The sequence below is a fragment of the Sarcophilus harrisii genome, chromosome 2 (genome assembly GCF_902635505.1).
Source record: "Sarcophilus harrisii chromosome 2, mSarHar1.11, whole genome shotgun sequence".
NCBI lineage: Eukaryota > Metazoa > Chordata > Mammalia > Dasyuromorphia > Dasyuridae > Sarcophilus > Sarcophilus harrisii.
Genome location: NC_045427.1, coordinates 397,174,274 through 397,195,338, shown reverse-complemented (window position 1 = coordinate 397,195,338; position 21,065 = coordinate 397,174,274). Strand labels below are relative to the sequence as shown.

At 32.4% G+C, this 21,065-nt stretch overlaps 1 protein-coding gene across 2 annotated transcripts; it reads right to left on the bottom strand.

The window, feature by feature from the left end:
• Positions 1-1,945: 1,945 nt before the first annotated feature.
• Positions 1,946-21,034, bottom strand: HMMR (hyaluronan mediated motility receptor). Of its 2 annotated transcripts, none has more exons than XM_023506089.2 (18): positions 20,610-21,034; positions 19,263-19,361; positions 18,480-18,571; positions 16,753-16,809; positions 12,963-13,151; positions 10,624-10,710; positions 10,445-10,545; positions 9,888-9,962; positions 9,617-9,795; positions 8,595-8,743; positions 8,230-8,444; positions 7,291-7,395; positions 6,826-6,984; positions 6,195-6,347; positions 6,019-6,112; positions 5,454-5,630; positions 4,698-4,860; positions 1,946-3,718 (listed from the first exon to the last, which is right to left on the bottom strand). In XM_023506089.2, exons 1-18 carry the CDS (start codon positions 20,653-20,655, stop codon positions 3,699-3,701), a joined length of 2,160 nt encoding a protein of 719 aa, XP_023361857.1. In that variant the 5' UTR covers positions 20,656-21,034; the 3' UTR covers positions 1,946-3,698. The 2 variants fall into 2 exon arrangements, with proteins under 2 accessions (XP_023361857.1, XP_023361862.1); XM_023506094.2 differs by having other exon boundaries at positions 18,480-18,568.
• Between the last annotated feature and the right edge of the window lie 31 nt (positions 21,035-21,065).

Genomic DNA, 21,065 nt, shown 5'->3' with positions numbered 1-21,065 from the left:
GAAATGGGAGGCTGGGACTCACAAGAAAATCAAAGCATGTAATGGGGATGTAGGTTTTACATTTGAAAAGGAATCCTCTGGACTTTGTTACCTTTTCCTTCTCTGGTTACTAGAAGAGTCATCTTCCACCAAAAAGAAAGAAAGCTCTTTTAGGGCAGGGACTGGCTTTAATAATCAGGAGTGGAAGTTTTAGATTTGAAAAGGAACCCTCAGTACCACTATGTACCTCTCAGATTGGCTAAAATGACAGGAAAAGATAATGATAAATATTGGAGGGATGTGGGAAAACTGGGACACTAATGCATTGTTGGTGGAGTTATGAACTGATCCAATCATTCAAGACAGCAATTTGGAACTGTGGCTAGCCAAAGAGCTATCAAACTGTGCTTTGATCTAGCAGTATCTCTACTGGGTCTGTATCCCAAAGAGATCATTAAAAAAGGGGAAAGGACCCACATATGTGAAAAATTTTTGAGTAGCCCTTTTTGTAGTGGCAAGAAAACAGTGGATGCCCACCAGTTGGGAAATGGCTGAATAAGTTTTGGTATATGAATGTTATGGAATATTATTGTTCTATAAGAAACGATTAGCAGGATGATTTCAGAGAGGCCTGCAGAGACTTACGTGAACTGATGCTAACAAGATTATGTAATGATCAACTCTAATGGGTGGTTCTTTTCAACAATGAGGTGATTCAGGCCACTTCCAATAGACTTGTGATGGAGAGAGCCATTTGCACTCAGAGAGAGGACTGTGGGGACTGAATGAGGATCACAACAAAATATTTTCAAATTTTTTTTTTCCTTTCTCTCTTTTTTTTTTTTGATCTGATATTTATTATGCATGACAAATGTGGAAATATGTAAAAGAATTTTACATGTTTAACATATATTGGATCTTGCTGTCTGGGGAGGGAATGAGGAGAAGGCAGGGAGAAAAATCTGAAACACAAGGTTTTCCAAGGGTTAAGGTTGAAAACAACCTGCATATATTTTAGAAATAAAAAGCTATTATTAAAAAAAAAAAAAAAAAGGAACTTACAGGACTCTATTCTGTTTATCTTTTCCCCAAAATAACATAAGCCCCTTGAGAACAGGGACTGTCTTATATAATGAGGAGCAGAGATAGACAATTTTAACTTCTGTTTATACCCAATTAATAGGAATTCAGGGAAGGGACTAGCACACTTTAGGATAGGAAATCAAAGATTTTCTTTGTATTTTTAAAAATGTGCCTACTTAGACTAGGCACCAGTTCTTGCAAAAATGTAAAATAAAAAATCTTTCCAGCATTCATCAGTGACTCAGTGAAGTTCTTAGTAAGACTTTTTTTTTCTTACATTCATATAATAGTAGAATAGCAAAATATCAAAAATGAAAAAGTTTACTAAAACTAGAAAAATTTCTTTATGAGATCCAAAGGAAATCTGACATTATTCAACAGCTACAATAAACTGAAAGATCAAAACAAACCTATTTGTGAATAGCTAACACAGTTATCTGGTGATAGAGGAATTAAAAGATCAAAGTGTAAAAAAAAAATCATCAGAGATTTTTTTCCTATAACTTTTTTATTTCTCTGTATTATACAAGAAGACGTCTTTTATTATATTATGTTCTTATAAATAGGGCTATAAAATAAAATAGCAGGTTCTTAAAGTCATTTAGGTTTCATGATTAAAAGCAAATAAAATTCTTCTACACAATGGAATATAAAACACTCCTTTCAAACTAAAAAAATAAATTACCTTATTTAATGCATTTTGCCAGTTTGCAAACTGACCATTAAACACATACATGTACAAAAGAAAATCAAAGTAGTTGATTTACAAAATAACAAATTGATGGGGAAGTAATTTCTCTTCTATTTATTGATTAATATTTAAATCTTTTGAAAAGCCTGCTTCAAGACAAAAAAGGAAGCCTCAAAAATCTTTTAATAATTATAAGGTTAAGGTAATTTTTATTTTGTAATTAGAATACTTTAAGCCTAGATACTATGTACACAATCACATTTTAAGATTTTAGTCTTTTTAATGAAAATAAATCCACATTAGCAAATTTATCCCTAATGATAATCTCTATCACAATGATAATCTATTATCACTGCCCACTTCATAGCACAGAATTTGTGATTTACGTGACATTCGTTATACAAAGTATTTAATAAAGTTATATATTTTTAGAAGTACTGCAAGTGCCATCCTTCTTAAGGGAAATGCAAATGAATTGATATTTCTTGCTAGGAAAAAAATATACATATACATGACTTTAAACATAGCTAAATAAATAACAGCTTCTTCCCCCCCTACTATCGCTTTCCCCTTCTCCCCCAATCAGAATACTAGGATATTATTTTTTTCTTCTATTTCTTTTAGAACTAGAGTTAAAATTTATATGTAGACCACTAAGAGATAAAAGTATCTTAATGAGAGGTCTCAGATTCTAAATGGAAGAATAGCTCAAGACCATTCTTCTGGCACAGATAAAAAGGGGCAGACTCCTGGAAAAGATATGCATATATTGACAGAACATCTAAATAGTTTTAATTCTTTCTTTCCTACTTAGGCTTTCAAGCTGGCAATCGCCCTCGTTTCCTTAATGACAACTTCATAGAAGAATAACCTCCTTGGGTCAAAATGGCCCTATCGCCAGGGATATTACATAAAATTGTCCACATTTTGGTAGCCAATCTTAAGGAAAAGAGGAAGCATGCAAATCTTTTACCTTCATGCTTCTCAATTGTTGTACTCAAAGAAGATAACAGATAATATCTTGCTCCTAATCAATTCTGGACTACCCTCCCTATCTTTCCTAAAGGGGAAAGCATCTTTTACACACATCAGAGAGAGATTTTATATATATATATATAAGGGAAAACTAAAATACCTTACATGAGAGCTGCCATGTCATCATGTGTGAATACAGAATTAGATGACCATAACACCCACCACCAATCTCTATGTAGATTATCTAGAAAGAATATCCTCTAATAAATCACTTTTGGATGGGTCTTTCAAATGGACTTTCACCTTTTTCTTTCTCTTGGGAAAGGATACTATTTATCAAATAGTCACACATTGGAAGATCCACTTGCTACAAATGTATGAATTGAAAGGGGTAAGTAAAAATGATTTATGTGTCCTTATTTTAAAAATTTTTAAACATACATAGCCTTCATTAAAAATGCTGCAACTAGTATTCCTAATTTAGTATTTCACCTAAATATAATCAAACAAGATATTAAGTTGACTATTATAATTTTTGTCTCTTTGGCTGCTGATAATCGTGCAATAGCAATGCAATAAATTTTGTGGGGAAAATATATAATACCATTATTTTTCTTTAAAGGAAGACTAATCCAATAGAAGTATACAGAAAAAAATTGAAATAGGGAAAAGAGACCTGAAGCACAGAGACTAGTTATACATGGTACTCATTATAGTAGCAATAATATGAATGGAAAGAAAAATGGAAAGTTTAAGAAAACTAAAATGGGACATTGCCCTTGAATATGAGGAATCAATGTTGATGGAATTCTGTATACTTTTCATATAGCTAAAAGAGAGTGAATTATTAAAATTTTTAGCATTATTAAAATCTCAAAAATTTGAGTGTTCCCAAACCCAGATATTATAAATAGTCCTTATAGATTATCTGTGATGTCTTCTCACATGATTCTAGAAACTCCATAGGCTCTCAGTAGCATTTTCTGTTACCTAGAAGAAGCAAATATATTATTAGCATACAAAAAGTATGGGTTTATACAATAATTATTATAATTAGTTTATCAGGGTTTATAGCTAATTTGCAATGTGTTTTCTACAGAATACTTTCATTGATAAGTATGCCCCAAATAAAAGATTAACATTACTAAAAAAACTTCATCTTTACTCAGAATAAAATGGAACTTTTAAAAAATCTCTCTCCACACATGGGAAGTGTGATAAAATAAAGAAGTCAACCACCTTTTTCCCCTCTTTTTTAAGTCTCATCTTAGACTTAAAGTTTGAGAAAAATGAACAGAAGTTCATGGAAGGATCTGTTCTCTTTGATGACAAAATTAGGGAGATGACCAAACAAGAGCCAACAGACTTTTGATCCACTTGAAAGCAGTTCCTTTTTTCTCAATACCTGATTGGGAAAATGTTCAAATTATATCTTTTGACTACTTCATTTACTAAAAATATCCTAGAGGCAGTTAAATGGTACAGTACCTGACCTGAAGTCAGGAGGACCTGAGTAAAAATCTGGTCTCAGACATTTAACACTTCCTGTGACCCTAGGTCAGTCATTTAATCCCAACTGCCTCACAAAACAAAGTATTCTTGAGTTCTTTTTTGATGAGGAGGAAAGGAAAATCCTTGGAGGGATTGATTGAAGAAAGATTAAAATGATTTTATGATGACTCTACAAGATGCAAAGACATTTTAAAGTTCTTATTGTTCTGAGACTATTATCTAAACTCAATCTTTTTAAATCTTGACTAGGGCATTTTATTTATTGTTTGAGAATCTTTTAAAGGCAAGGGGAAACTGCTCACTTTTGAACCTTATTTCCTAAACAGCAATAATTAGAATGATTTAATTCACATAATTATTTCTGGCAGATTTAAGTCCACAACAAAGGGATTCTTCTCCTTCTTTTAATTTAGCAGACACTATTGAGTTAACCCAAACAACACTGATCTTTTCTTACCTTCTTTCAAAGGCATTTTGGGAGTACAGTTTTCTTTACTCTCATGCTGAAAAGCTTTAGAAGGATCAAACCGTCTGAAACCTTTTATTTCATTCACTTGTTCCTGAAGCTTTTTCCCAACTTGTTTTTCCTTAGTCAGCTGAGAACGGAGTTTAGAAATCTCCTAAATAAAGCATAAGTAAACACCTCATAATTTTATAAAGGACAATAAGAAACTAAAACACAGTGAAAGAAGGGCAACCAGTATGGGGAAGGAAAAGAAAACCATGTTTTAAAAGTTTGTGGAATGAACTAGGGATATTTAACTTGGAGAAAAAAATACCTGAAAGGTGTGGGGGGGTGGAAGTGATAGAAGGGGAATGTTAGCACTTTTCATACATTTAAAAATTATTATGTGGAATTAATATTAGACTTGCTTTATCCAGATAGCAAAATTAAAAGCAGTAAGTGAGTAACTTTGAAGAAGATTTGAACTCAACTAAAACTTCCTAAACAGATGGAACTGTCAAAACATGGAATGATCTGCAGAGGCATTTACAGAGTGGCTGCATGGCAATCATGTAATACTGTAAAGTGGGGATTCAAGATAAGGGCAAGGGACTTGGCCTATGAAGTTACTTTTCAATTCTAATATTCTATGATTCCATTTAAATTTTTGTAAATCATTTTCAAAAACTGGGGAAATGAGTTTACTAGTACAATTATGTGGAAGAGTCTTATTAATGAAAGCAAGAATGAAATGTTAAATTTACAAACCAATTTGAGTTGGTTATTTTCTTCCTTTAATTTCATGACATGTCTGATTTTTTGCTTTTGATTCTGATGCCCCAATAACTTAGCGTATGATTCACTTAGTTTATTCAGTTCTTCCTGGGTAGCACCATGTTCAGTCAATAAAGCTCTCTTCTCTGCTTCAAATGCATCCAATTGTTGCTAAAAAAAAAAATTCACAGAGAAAAATTTTAAAATCAGAATTTACAAGTTCACACACATTCAGCTAAACCTTAGAAATTAAATTCTAACATAGTATTCTAGCACTTCTTATATTTTAACAATGCTAAAAATAAAAGTACACAGTTATGCCATTGAATGACAAACAAAAACTAAACAAAGAAAAAAAATTAGAAAGGCTAACTTAAAAGATTTAAGCCTGACAGAATCATGTACAGCTCTTTTAATAAGAAGTTACACAAGAAAACAGACTTCACACTAATAAGTAAAGATTTTTCTTTGAGGTAGCTCAGCTCATAGCTATAAATAATGGGCATTAAACATTTCTAAGGCAATGAAAATTAACTATTTAAATTGATAGTGAACAAACCTGAAAAGGTTTTGTTTTGTTATAAAGTTCTTCGTAAAGAAGATGCCATTTTTTCACTTCTTCCATTAATTCCATAGTTTTTTCTCCAGTTTTGCTTAAATGAGAAGGAAAATAGACTAAATAACAGAAATCAACATATTTCTAATATAAGAAATAGATGTGTTGTAAGATATTACCTTGTTTCTTCCATCTCAAGATGTTTCTTAAAATCTTCACTTTGTTGCTTGAGTTTGTTCTGTAAATCGGATACCTGTTCTAGAAAAGAAGCTGTTGTTTCTTTTATTTCTTCTTCTTTAAGTGCCAGTTTACTCTGCATGTCTAGAAGCATCCTTAGATTTGAAGCAGATATAAAAGTAAATATTCTATTCCTTCATATGAAGCTGAAAAGTATATATCCTCCTGTGATTTTTAAGTTTCATTTCAATTATTATAAAAGTTGAATGTTTAAATTCACAAAAGCAAAATAAAATCTTATAAACCTACCAATACCACGTAGAGCAATTCACTGACTGAACTAACTGGTTTATAACAAAAGTCCTTAAATAAATCTTTCCTAATGCCTGTCATATGAAGAGAGATAAATGTGCATTCTACTATTCTAGTTAGAGTTCTGGGTTCACACTGCAAATTATTGAAGTCATCTAATAAGACATGAAGGACTTACAATCCAAACAGGTGAAGGAAGTAGCACACATAGATGATATTATAGCTATTTTGAAATGCTAATGAAATGTAACAAGACTTATGTAATAAGCATGGTATTTAGCATTTTCTCTCTATGGTAATTAAATGTGTAGGTGGCCCTACCTTGCATGCTCTTCATCCTTTTTATTTTTAGAATGCTGAACCTCCAACACTTGCTGCTGCATAAGTTCAACTGATTTTTCTGCCTCAGAAGTCTTTTTCTGTAGTGATGAATTCTTATACCTAAGATTTTCCATCTCTTCAGCCATTGATCCTTTATGGCTTAATCCCCCACAAAAAACAAACAAACAAAAATATTAGACAATTCTTTTGAACCACTGTATTATGACAAACAATTATCCTGCCAACTTGCATAATTCAAAACCTATTTGATGTATATAAGATAGAGAAGGAGAAGGGTTGTAATACAGTTGAGTTGTACAGAGACAACTACAAGTTCAAATATTTTAAAAATAATAATAGTTGGGATGTCATTCTTTCAATGTTCTTCTTTTACCACTGTGTTTCTAGTGCAGGTTTTACATAAGTTGTATCAAAATTTAAGAAACTGGGTGGTGGACAAAATACCTTTCAAATTCAGCAATGACTTCTTTAAGATTTTGTAACGTATCGTTGTACTTTTTCTGCCAGTGTAAAGAGGCTTCATTGCTTTTCTCGATTTCATCCTGTTTTCTTGGGGGGAAAAAAAGATTAAAAACTGTTTTTGTTTACTTGTTTTTTGCCAAAGAGAGACTCAGGAATAATTGCTGGGGTTAAATTATGCAAAAGACTGAGAGTGACAAAAAAGAAATACTTGGTTTAAAGATGTTTTATTGAAAAAGTTTCTCAAATTATTAGAACGCTATTAGGCATCCTTATAATGGTAACTTCTCCTAGATATTGTTATTACTCAAGGACTTGAGAAAAGAGCTATAAAACAAAAATGGAATGAAAACCTTTAAAAATCAGCATTTTGAAGTTTCATATGCTTCTCAAAATAATAAAAATAGTTAAAAATACCCCAAAAGATAAGTTTTAAGGTTTGAAAATATACTCACTATTAAACCTAAAATCATTTGGGAAATGAGACAGAGCTAAAATAAAAAACTGCAATAGAAGAAACTTCAGTTACAAAAGGTGTTTGAAAATATAAGAAAATAAAGACACTAACAATAGAATTAATCATCTGATCTTCTCATCAATTTGATACTATTAGAGCCAATAGGGATCTTAGAAATCACTTAGTTTGTGCCTCTCATTAACTTTAATCCAGTTAGATTAAGTGATTTGAGATGACTGTGATAAATTTCTAATTTATCATTAGAAATAGGACTAGAACTTGGGTGTTCCAACTTGCAGGCCTGTATTCTTTCTATACAAATTATTCAAGAAACCAAATAAATTCAGAACTTGCCTCTTTCTCAAGAGATCACTGTAAAAAAAACATAGAGCAAAAGAACAAAGGCATAAAATAACTCTTCAAATTATTAATTTCAACTTTAAAATTTAACTAAAGAGTTTACAAACCCTTTAATCTTTTCTTCTAAAAGTTGGAGCTCAGTAGTTCTGGATGCGTTCTCTTGTTCCAACTGCTTCACGAGCCTTTTAGCCTGCTCATCCTTTTGTTCCAATTTATCTAGCTCACTGAATGCTTCTTTTAATTCTTCTTGAAAAAGATTTTTCTCATTAATTAACTCTTCTTGGAATAGACAAAGCCTTTGTTTAAGACTAGAAGACAATTCCTATGACAAATAACATTATCTCAAATTATTCTTATATATTAGTAAACAACATTTGAGAGATGTATATCAAGATAGAATCAAGCAACATTAAACATTAGAGTTTAAAAAAGAATACTATTTCTACATCTTAGAGAACAAGGAAGTACTTACCTGCTCTTGTTGCAGACGTAAATCAATTTCTGTCTGTCTTTGTCCTAGCTTTTCATTTTCTTGTTTTTCTAGAGTTAATCTTTCTTTCAAGCTTAGTATCTCAGCATTGAGATTTTCTTCCTGTTCTTTGTCTTGCCTGATAAGTTCCTCTATAAAAAGACATTTCTAAAATATTATAACTAGATAAAAATTATATTTGAATGAATACAGCCTCACATTAATAGTCCATTAAGCTCTCTTTACTGTTTAAATATATTTAATTGTTAATTTTTTAAAAATCTAAACTTCTTTAAATACACTGAATTACTTGATCTGTTTCTTCAAGAACCATATGACACATTCATTTAGGTATCCAGAAATAATTATCACAGTAAATTTTTACAGACCAAATGAGAAGTAAAAAAAAAAATCTGAATAATTCAGTAATTGAAAAGAAATGCAACTCTAGTATTAATTAAATTGACAAAATGTTTTGGGAGAAAAAAATTCCCTGGGAAAAAAATTACTTAATATTGTTGTTATACTGTATATTGAAATTCTTAACAGGAGGGTGTTTTTTTTTTTTTAAAACCTCTTTAAAATACTAAAAGGAATTCTTCTACAGATATTAATGCCAAGAATAAATTACAAAAGTTAGAAAAAATTAAAACTAATTAATGATAAAATTACTATGGTATAGTACTATAGGCATATGTATAAAAGTTTGTTAGAACATTTTGTGGATTTGAAAATTCTTTAATTAATAAATTGACTAAAAATCTAGTTTACTTATCATGCCACCAGAAAATCAAGAATTATGTTTTTAAGGAGTATTAACAAATTGTATTCAAGTCATATATGTCCTTACTACCACCAGAGAATTAGCATTATTAGAGGCTTAAAGGTTTTGAAAAATAGTTTATAAGTTATTTTTTATTTTATTTCACTGATCATTCAAGCTTTATGTAACACTGTTTCTTTTTCTTTCTTTTTTGGTTGACAATTTTAAGTTAACATTTCTGTGAATAAGTGACATACTGTACCTTTTTGTTTTTCAAGTGTCTGACATCTAGTGTTCAGGTCTTTAATTTTTTTAGATAACACATCCACATTTTCATCCAGAGACTGCTTAAGGATCAAAATCTCTTGATTCTTCTGATTCAAGGTCTCTTCCAATTGGACAATATCCAACTTATATTTCTCCAACTGATCTGATGTAGAGCTTCAATAAAACAAATTTAGAAGAATTACAAGTTTGAATACAAGTTTCATATTTTACTAAAAAAGAAACATTTATAAACACAGTTACATTACCTTACTTCTGTAATATATTCCAAGAAATTTTCAATTTCTAATTTTTCTTCAGTCTTTTCTTTTTCTGTAGTAACCCTACAAGAAATGGTGGGACACATAATGTTTTTAATATATTCTGAATAAAAATTATGGCAAAGGTAGTTTGGTTTTAAATGAAAAGATTTTCTAAAATTACATATATTGTCAGGTATGATCTAAAATCAATGCATAACCTTCTGAACAGTTTAAAGTAAACACTTTTAGAATTCAGAACCTCTGGAGAAAGTTACACATCTATAAGAATCAGAACTCCTATTCATAAGATTATCAAATATGAATCAGAGTATAATCTGAACTCTCTGGATGGATCTTAACATTAATGAAATCATTTCATCTATAAGTATACAAATGAATAGGGGAAAAAAGCATTCTAGTGGAGAGTCTGGGAAATACCTAACATGAGTCATTAACATGTAGAGAATGGAAGTTTTAATTTAAACTGGATTTGCTGATGGCTAGACAGGCACATTATTCAACCGTAACAGAAAAGGCCTTTAGATTCTACTTAACCAACTTACAGTTTTTCTTCAAGTTGTGCCAAGTTTCCTTGAGAATCATGAAGATTCTTTTGTGCTGCATGTAGTTTGATTTCCATCCCTTCTTGTTTATCAGCAACATTCTAAACAATAAAATTACAGTTGATAATAGGAAAAAGTGCTTATGGTCTTAACAGAACAAGCTTGAAGACAATATTCACCTTCTTCTTTGTTTCAATCTTATTCTTCAGTTTCATTAACTCTAAACTTAGATGACTCATTTTCTTCTGGTTACCATCTTCAGAAAACTAAAAGCAATTTAAAATTCAGAAGTATTTTAGCTACATATAATTATTAAACATCACATGGCAGTTTTTTGTCCATCTAACTATGGTCAACTATGGTTGACACTTCTCCAATATCTTTCAATGGCAATTGTCATCTGACAGTTGTCAAAATATGAAAATACTTCATTACTGATCATACAGAGTATCTCAACTTACTTTATTTTATCACATGTACTAGTGGATATCTTGATATGTTGCTTAGAGACTGCTTAGGCAATAACTATGTTTGTACTTTTCTTTTTAAGATTCCAAAGCATGCCTACTGCCTCCTTAAAACACTACCAATTCAAAATACCCACTTCAGCTTTATGTATGTAACAAAGTCAATCTGAATCAAGATTTAATGGAGTTGTATTCAGATCATTAAATAAAGGATGACTTTAGGAAATTTTTAGAAGTCTTCTTTATAGGTAAAATAACCATTTCAGGATACCTAAAACCCATTCTCAAATTTTCAAATCCTAATATAGAAAATTTGAATTCTAAGAAATGTTTACAAACTAAGGAGATTTTCTTTGTAGAAATCTTTTGCTTGGTTCCAACTGATCAGAGATGTTGTACAAATCTGGAATATAAATATTTTTAGTTATGAATCCAAACAGAAAAGAGCTCTCATGGAAATCTTTACCTTTTTCTATCTTTAAGCATCTTCATAGGAAAGGATTTATGACTGTTAACAGTTTTCAAAATTATTAAAATGTGAACAGAGCTTTTTAGAAATCAGTTAAGTTAAACTCCTTAAATTGCTTTTTTGGTACCAAACTTATTCAGTAACTATATATGATCCCTGCAGTTGTAATTCTCTCTTGAAATCCTTAATAGGTAATTTTCCTTATTTTGATACACTGGCCCATGTGAAATCAGTCACAGAAGGCTAAAAAACCCATCAGTAACTTTTAAAAAATAAATATTTTTTAAAATTCCACAGTTGAGAATAAAACTCTATTCAACAAAAACTTAGGAACTTAGCAACACACTCAGAAGGAGAAAAGAAAGTAGGAGGGAAGAAATGCAAGTTTTTGTTAAAGTCAGAAAAAAGTTATAGTAGAGTAGAAAGGAACTAAAGATGAAAACCTGGGTTTCCCATTCAACTCTGTCCCTACCCATTCTGGTGAAACTGGACCATTCATTTAGGCACTCTGGGTCTTAAGTTTCTCATTAGTAAAATAAGGTGGTTGTATTTATCAATATCTTCCTGCTCCATCTGGTGCTGTTTTTAAGTTTCTCTTAAGTTCAAGAATGGAAGGGTATGAAGAAAGATAGTTGATTACCATGCTACTCCCTACTACAAAGGTCTGTCAAGCTGAAGAAAAACACCTGAGACATTGACCAAATTAAGACTGATATGTATCAGAACAAAACTATCTTTAGGAAAAAAAATGTATGCATATGTTAAATAAGAAACTATGTGATAGTGAGGTAGTTAAGTGACACAGTTTACTGTATGTTACCTGAAGTTCAAAAGACCTCAGTTCAAATCCTGCCTCACACTTATTACCTGTGTAACCTTGGGTAAATCACTTAACTTTGATGTGTGCCAGTTTCCTCCTCTATAAAATAATGATAATAATAGCACTTAACTCACAGGGTTGTTGTAATGACCAAATGAATTAATACATGAAAAACAACCTTAAGGTGCCACACAAATTAAATACTTATGTATGCTTAAGAAATATATAGCATTACTTATTTTAAAAAAACTAAATTAAGATATAAATGCTAATAATTTGTCTTAGAAATGCTAAAATTCTACATATGTATTAATTCCAAAGCATTGTCTACCTAACAATGTCTTTTACATAGTAGCTCCTCAATATTGGGCAAATTATGTCTTGATCCTAAATCCTTTCAGTTTTCAGTCATCCTTATTTAAGTGGGAAGAGGGGAGGAAAGAAGTACTGAATAATGGTTGCCACAATGTGTCTTACAGGTTACAATGGCATGTGCCACTGAAATCATAAAACAAAAAATCTTTCTGACATCTCCAAACTCAAATCTTGTAGGGTACATAAATATATTTTTCATTTGTAAAGCATGGCTATTTCTAAAGTAATGCAAATATTCAATAAAATTATTTAAAATATTATTAAAAAATAAAATTATGAAAAATCACCACTAAAACAGCTTTATACTTGACTAATCTTAGTAATTAAAATTTTGTAATTAACATTACTGGCAAAAATAATTTGAACTTAAATGTAAGGCCTAAATACCTTTATTTTTAGTAGTTCATTAGCTTTAGTTAATTCAATAAGTTGCTTTTCCAAAGATGCAATATTTGCTGAGAGAGATGTTTTCTCTCTGACAGCTATATTTAGCTTTGCTTCCATCTTCTCAAACTCTGCTTCCAGATCTTGAAGATGTTTATCTTGTATTCCACGTTCATGCACCAGGGCACGTATCTAGAATCAAATGAATGATAAACATCTTCCACATATGCAAACGCACACAAAATGAATTTTACATAACAGCAAAACTTAAATTCTACCTATTTTAATCAATTACTCTTAACTTCCCACAATATTTTCTTTTACTTTAGATGTATCTTACCTATTACAAAGGTAGTTTTAACAATTTGAACATAATTAATATTTCCACCCCCAACAGGACTTAATAATTTAAACAATTTTAAAGGAGAATTTATCAGAGTTCAGGATCTCACTTCTAAATGCAATTTGGCAGTTTAAATACCCATATGTTTATGTACATAAGACTTATGGTGTTATGCCACAGTTCTCTAACTGTCCTAACTCAAGTTTCCTTGCATTAGTTTCTCTTGTCTCAATTTCCTTAACTGTTCTGTCTCAATCCCCTAAGCTGTAAAACTCCCCTCTGGTCCATTCAGACTGAGGACCATCTGCTCTAAGGTTATAAATTGTTAATGCAAGCAAGATAAACAAGAGAGACCACCTCCTGACTCTTTTCCGTCCTCAAGAATTTACAATATCCCTCTAAAATATTCCAAGATACCTCACTGACATCTTTATTTCTGTGTATTCAGACATCCTATCTGGTTTTAAGGATTTATGGCCTCCCCTATCCTGAAAGAAGTTTTCGTACCCTTTTCCCTCTTCTTTGTTTCTAAAAGGTATTTAAGGGTCTGAGATTCTTCCATTCATCGCTGGATGCTGGACACTGGACACTGGATTCTTTGAGATGACAGTCTCCTCCAGCCCTGGGACCAACATGGATGCCTTGGTCCCAGTATATCTATCTATCTGTCTGACTGGATAATGTGAGACGAGAGTCCTGTCCAGTCAATCATGCTCTCCAATTAATAAAATATTAAAAACTCTCTAATCTCTCTCCTGCCTCAGTTTCTTCGGCATTACAATGGCTGAAAGGGATCTTAAGAGATAATTTTAAGGAAATAGTAGCAGAGCAGGAATAACTTCCTCAAGGTCACACAGCTATTTGTAAGTAGCTGAAATAGATTTGGAACTCTGGTGTTCTAGTGTCTAATTCAGGGCTTTTTTTTAGTATATGACATCACTTTCTCTAATTCCTTAAAAAATATTCTTACTTATAAGATCATACAAAAAACTATTGTACTAATAATTTCTATGCTATTATTCTTTTACCCCCCCACTGAATAGAGTATTTTATTGTTCCAAATGTATACTAAGATAGTTTTCAACATTCAGCTTTACAAAATCTTGAATTCCAAATTTTTCTTCCTCTCCCCCCTTCCCAAGACAGCAAGCAATCCAATATAGGTTAAACACAGGCACTTCTTTTAAACATATTTCCATATTTGTCATTATGCCATTATTCTTATAGTTTAAACATAAATTTTCATCTAATAGCTCACAAAAATACTTTTGAATCAATATATCTCATGAAAATTATTTTTCATTAACCACAACTTCTTAAATGTATATGGTATTTTTTTTAGTAGTCACTGAAACAATAGCTACCTCATAAACATTTACTGAGTAAAAGTTATTATGGAAATAGTTAGAGTATACATATATAGTTAGAGTATACATAATAGTTAGAGTATATATATATATATATTAGTAGTTAGAGATACAAACATATTATACTAAAGCGAGTCTCTTTACAATTTTAAACTATCTCATACAAGGAAGCCCTTTTCCTTGCTAAGGCAAAGCCCTCTAGAAACATGACATCCACCTTATGTTCTTCAGTAGATTGCCCATTCTTTCACTAATCTTCAATCTCTCCCTGTCTACTACTTTCTTACTGCCTATAGACATGTTCGTGTCTCAAGCATCCTCCAAAATCCTTGATCTATTCATCCCCACTATTATCTCATATTTCTCCTCTATGGCTAAATTCCTTGAGAATTGTCTACAATAAGTACTTTTATCTCCTTCCCTCTCACTTTTCTTAATTTTCTATGAAATTTGGCTTTTGACTTCATACTTAATGAGATGAGGTGAGATCTTTCAAGACAGTTGTGAAAATCAAGTAAGGCTTCATCTATTTTTGTTTTTTAAGAGAGTTGGGATTAAGTAATTGGTCCAGGTTCAGACAGCTAGTAGTGAGTGTTAAATTCAGAGTTTGAGTAGGCATGAAGGACTTTAAGCACTGAGTTAAGGGCATACTTAAGTATCCTTCCTGCTATCCTCCCATGACATCAGTGTCTCCCTATTTCAGTCAAATATGGGCAACTATGTACTTATTGGTCAAGTTTGGTTTCTTGGGTAGTTCCCGAGTTTAGAATGTAAGATCCTCAGCCAATAAAGATGAGAGTCGGTGGTGGGAGGGGGTATTTACATTAGGGATTAAAAGTGTTGACCCTGCCTCCTACAGGGAATCCTCCTTTCTATTGTCTGCTCAATGGGTGTGACAGCCCTTCTCAGGAAGAATGTATAATAAACTTTGCTTTGCCTCAAGAGATCTCTCCAGCTTTTTCATTAAATGATGATCCCTCACCAGTTCTGAACCACACAATACACTTCAACTAAAACTGCTCTCCCCACAGTTACCAACCATCTTTTTAACTGACAAATCTAATGGTCTTTTCTAGGTCTTCATCCATTTTTACCTCTCTGCAAATCAGTCACCCTCTTTCACTTGATATTTTCTTATAGGTATAGAAAGATATACTTTCCTGGTTCTCCTCCTATTTATCTGACCACTCCTCAGTTTAACTTTGTTATATTTTCATCCAAGTCTTGCCCACTAACTTTGAGTGATCTAAAGGATAACATGGCCTTTCTTCTCTTTTTATTCTATTTTACTTGGTGATTTCATTAGTTTTCTTGAACTTAATTATCATTTCTCTCTGCTAATAATTAGTATCCAGACTAACTTTTTGTGATAACTTTTGGTTTCATACCTCTGTCTACATCTCACACTGGATATCTCACACTCTCAACATGTACAAAACTGAAGTCATTTTCTTTACTCCTCAAGTCCTTCCCTCTTCCTAATTTCTCTAAGTGTTGACGGTAGCATCAGACACCCACGCTCACAACCAAACTATCATGCTCTACTTCTTACTCTCTTTTTCCTGCCTTATCCAAGCTATTGTCAAGGCCTACCAATTTTACTTTTGTAACATCTTTCAAAAACACTCCCTTCTTTCCTCTGATACGACTATCACCCTGGGTAGGTCCTCATCACCACATATCCAGACTACTTCAAGAGCTTGTTAATGTCTCCCTACACAAGTCTATCTTCTACTAAGATGTCAAAGTCATCTTCCCAAAGTGTATTTCTGATCTTTTCTCCCGTCCCCTCCCCCCAATAAACTTCAATGATTCCTCCGAAATCAATTATAAAATTCTTTATTATAAGGTGTTCAAAGCCTTCATTACCTGCTTCTAGCCTGATCCCTTCCCCTAAACACACACACACACACACACACACACACACACACACACCCCACCCCTTTGCGGTTTCTTTCTGGAAAAGTGAGGGAAAGAATACAGAAGGAAATCTAGGCAATGTAAAAACAAAAGATATCAATAAAAACTTATTTTTCAGATAACTTTGTTTTGTATTTAAAGAACTGAAAATATTTTTTCTTACCTCTTTCTCTTGCATCTTTAGCTTTTTCAGCTCTTTAATATCCCTTTGAGATGTTGTCTGTTACAATATTAAAAGAGGCAATAAATAGTAAGCATAATTTATGAAGTTAAAAATCTTTGAGAAATTTGACTTATTTTGCACTTGGAGAACTCATCAATCTCTGCCACAACAGAGGTAAATCTGGGGTCTTCAAAGCTGTGCCCAGCCATGCTGTGTAAACACAAGCTTTCACAAGATTTGCAGAGGATGCCAGTGACAGCCTGTGCCTGAATTCTGAGGAGCATCATAGCAGCTCACTGGCAAGAGGCTGGCTGAGTAATGAATTCTTTGGCCACCCAAGAAGAAAAGAAAACCTCAAAATGTCCTTTAGTCCTGTGCTGCCCCTTCTCATTTTAGCAGTAATTGCAGAATAGAAGACAATGGGGACTGAGAAATTGAGAATTATATGTTTGGAGACTTTAACATCAGTTTATCTGATGGTATCCTAAATGTAGGTTGTTTTTTGTTTTTGTTTTTGTTTTTTTAAGACAGTTGGGATTAAGTAATTGGTCTAGGTTCAGATAGCTAATAGTGAGTGTTAAGTGTTTAGAGCAGATTTGAACTCAGGTCCTTCTGACTCCAGGGCTGGTGCTCTATCCACTGTGCCATCTAGCTGCCCCTAATATCTATATTCAATAATCAGGAAGTAGACATACTACTAAAGGAATGGAATTCTGTCAATCTTGACATTCTTGCCATAAATGAGACCAGAAAATACAATTACAGCTAAATGGAAGGATGGTTTACAGATTCACCTTGGAGTAGCAAGCAAAAAAGGTGGCAGAGTTGGTTTCATCAGATGTCCAAATACAATTTCATGTGTATTTAAGTGCTAATGATAAATGTTTACAAAAAGATTATGAAAATAATTTACAGTTTATGTGGCTCCATGTTCTAATGTATGAAGAGTATGGTTAATTAGATAAGACATTCCACATTCAATCAATACATACTTGGTAACAGATGTCTTCAATGCAAAGGTGAGTATAGGGAATTATGGCCAAAAAATTCCCGGGAAAACATGGTTTAGAAACAATGAATGTGGTAAAAGATCTTTATAGACTATATGGAAGCCTAAAGCCTATATATAATGAATAATTTCTTTGAGGGAAAAAAACAAAATAGATTGTACTGGACATGAGAAACATATAATACAAAGCAATGACATTGATTTTTTTTTAACATACAGAAAAAGACTCATTTTAGGAATCATTTTTGGATCAACTTGAATCAACTAGATCGCTTGACTTTTAAAATCAATGATCAGCATAACATAAATATTTAAATAAAAATATAAATCTGAAAGGAGATGAAAGTTACAAGTAGAGGTCCTTAGGAAAAATTCAAAGTTTTAAACTTTTGGTACAGAGGGAGTGCAACCTGTTTTCTAAAATCAAGACTAACAAAGTAGAAGGAACCAACTAGAACTATAAAGGATGCTTAATAATTGTGAAATCTCAAATCACTTCATAAAAATGACTGAAGAGTGAGAACATTTAGAATTAATAAGCACATTTTAACAAGATAAATGTGACTGTGGCTAGAACAGAACTTGTACTGATGGTCTTAAGCAGAAAATTAAGAAGATCCTGGAATAGATTTCTCACTACGTTCTTGAACAACAGTTCTCAGTCAACAGTATCTTTCATTATTTATTTAGTTTATACCTATCAAGTAAAGTTTCTTACCTTTAATCTCAAAGGTTTCAGATTTTTTGCAGTTGTGGAAATAGACTTATCTTTGTCATAATTAAGACCTTGTTGACTTTCCATAGAAGCTGCTATAAAAGATAAAAGTTTAATATAAACAGAGGTTACCACATATTTCTCAACAGTGGAGGATTTAAATATTTTAAATATAAGGTTTTTATACTAGCTTTAAAATATAAATACAAAGTAACAGGCCAATTTATCTTTTTGAATCAGAATAAAAATTCTAAATCATTAGTCAAAATTTTATTTTTTCTTTTTATTGACAATTCCTAATTGTATCCTGACTAAACCTTTTAGGAATAAAAGAGGGAAAAGGATGACTATGAAAAGGTAAAATCATTTCAGTTACATCCATATGCCTTAATATAACTAGATTACATGCTAATTTTAGTAATTAATTACAGTCATAAAATATGTCAAGTAGAGAGTAATCTGTGCCTTTATAATTCATTCAATTTTGTACATAAGAATTGCGTACAGCTTCAGTGTCTAGTTCTCAGAAATATCCAGACATCTCTTTAAAATATAGTTTTCAAATTTTAAAACTTTAGGCTATTACTCAATTAGTCAAACATTTAGTAAGTGGTTCCACTATGTGGTGCTAGGGATGCAGAGGCAAAAAAAGAAACATCCCTAATCCTCAAAGAGTTTAAATTCTACTGAAAGAAAAACAACTTTCACACAGATAAGTAAATACAAAGTAATTTTAGAAGGAAAAAAAATTTAACTTGTTTCTTTCGTTTTGGAAAGTATTATTACCCTGATGCCGTCTAAATCGTTGTGATTTCTCAAATGATACAGGTCCTTTTGGTATTTCTGAAGTTTTGACATCATAAGCTCCTGGAGATGGTGCACAGCCTAGCATAAACAAAATCAAACACTCATGTTTGATTTATTCATCAAATTTATAGGACAAGATATGGTAAATGAATAGATTATTAGCAGTAAAAATGACATTTTAAAAATAAAGCTGCTCATTTGTTTCTCTTCACATTAAAAAACCCCAGCTGTTTTGTTACTGAGAATAGGTAGAAATATTTTATTTAAGCCCGAGAAATACAAATCCTTCTTGAAACAAAAGCTTCTTTATGGAATATAAGGACATTAGAGAATATTTACTGTGGAACTTTGGATTACTAAGATTTTGTTGCAATAAATCTATAGCTGTTAGTTTTAGTTTGTGGCAAATACACTTACAAGTGAGGGAGTTGGTAGATGAAGACTTAAGCCAAAAGAAATGCAGCATTAATGAGCGAATATATTCCTTTGGGCCCATGCATTTCTGACATAAAAGTCACAATTATAAGAAAAACAACACTTCCTCATAAATCTGGAAAGACTTACATGAATAGTGATGTGAACATAATCAGGAGAAAGTTTTACACAATAACCACGATTAATCGATGAAAAATTGTGAATAATTTAGCTACTCTCAGCTACACGATAGAAAACAATCCCAAAGGAATAATGAAGCACACTATCCTCGTCCAGAGAAACTGAAGCATGCTATTTTTCACTTTCTTCTCTTATCCGTACAAAATAACAAACATGGTAATGTCTTAAATGATTGCACACATTTAACTTGTATCGTATTGCTTACCTTCTCAGGGACGGGGGATAGAATTTGAAACTCAAAATTTTAAATAAAAATGTTTAAAAATTAGAAAAAAATTTATATCTGTGTTTCAATGTAACTTGTTTCCTTTGTAATATTACGTATTTTGTTTATGTAAAAACATTATTCAGGGACCGGTCCATAAGTTACGTTTACATCCGACTCCCTAAGGACTTCAAGGACAAGAGCCTGCGCGTGCATATCGGGGCTAGATCAGAATTAGCTTCAGAACCCAAGCCTCACAACCTCTGATACAGTTTACTGAAAGCTTAAAATAAATCTCTACTTGTTCTCCCTTCATAAACTCCTACCAAGGAGTTTTAATTTAGAAGCAAGTCAGGTTTCTAAGGATCCCTCACGGTACCCATTTCTCAGCGCTCCCTCATTCATTTAGGTCACGAGCAAAGAAAAAACACCCTAGCTTTGGACTCCAAATTGGTCGCTGGAAGTTTCCCCACTTAGAGATTTCTCAGGCTCTCCTCCATACGCACCCGACGGGTCATTGAAGCGTTTGAGTGGAGCCTTAGGGAAGGACATGTCAGCAATGAGATGAAGCGTTCAGGCACACCAGACATCCCAGCAACCGCAAACCTCTCACTGAAATTCGAAAAGTTCAGCGCGGTCTCCGTCCTTCTCCAGAGAAGCCAATCGGAACATCGGCTCCTTCTACTGCACCAATCATCCCAGAAAGCATTTCAGAGCATGCGCAAAAACCTCTCCAGCCAACCAATTAGGTGGATAAGCATGCAAAGTTCGATGGTTGAGGAATTCAGCCAATAGGAGAGCTGGTAATTGCCATTCCGGAATAGCTTCAGGTGCTATGTGTGTAGATGTAGAATACGCAAGCGCATTTCACATCAATGAGTTTCTTTCATCGATACTTCAACGGAATATTTGAAAGCGTAATGAATTTCGCCTGATTTTCCCCATCTCTCAGTCTTTCTCTT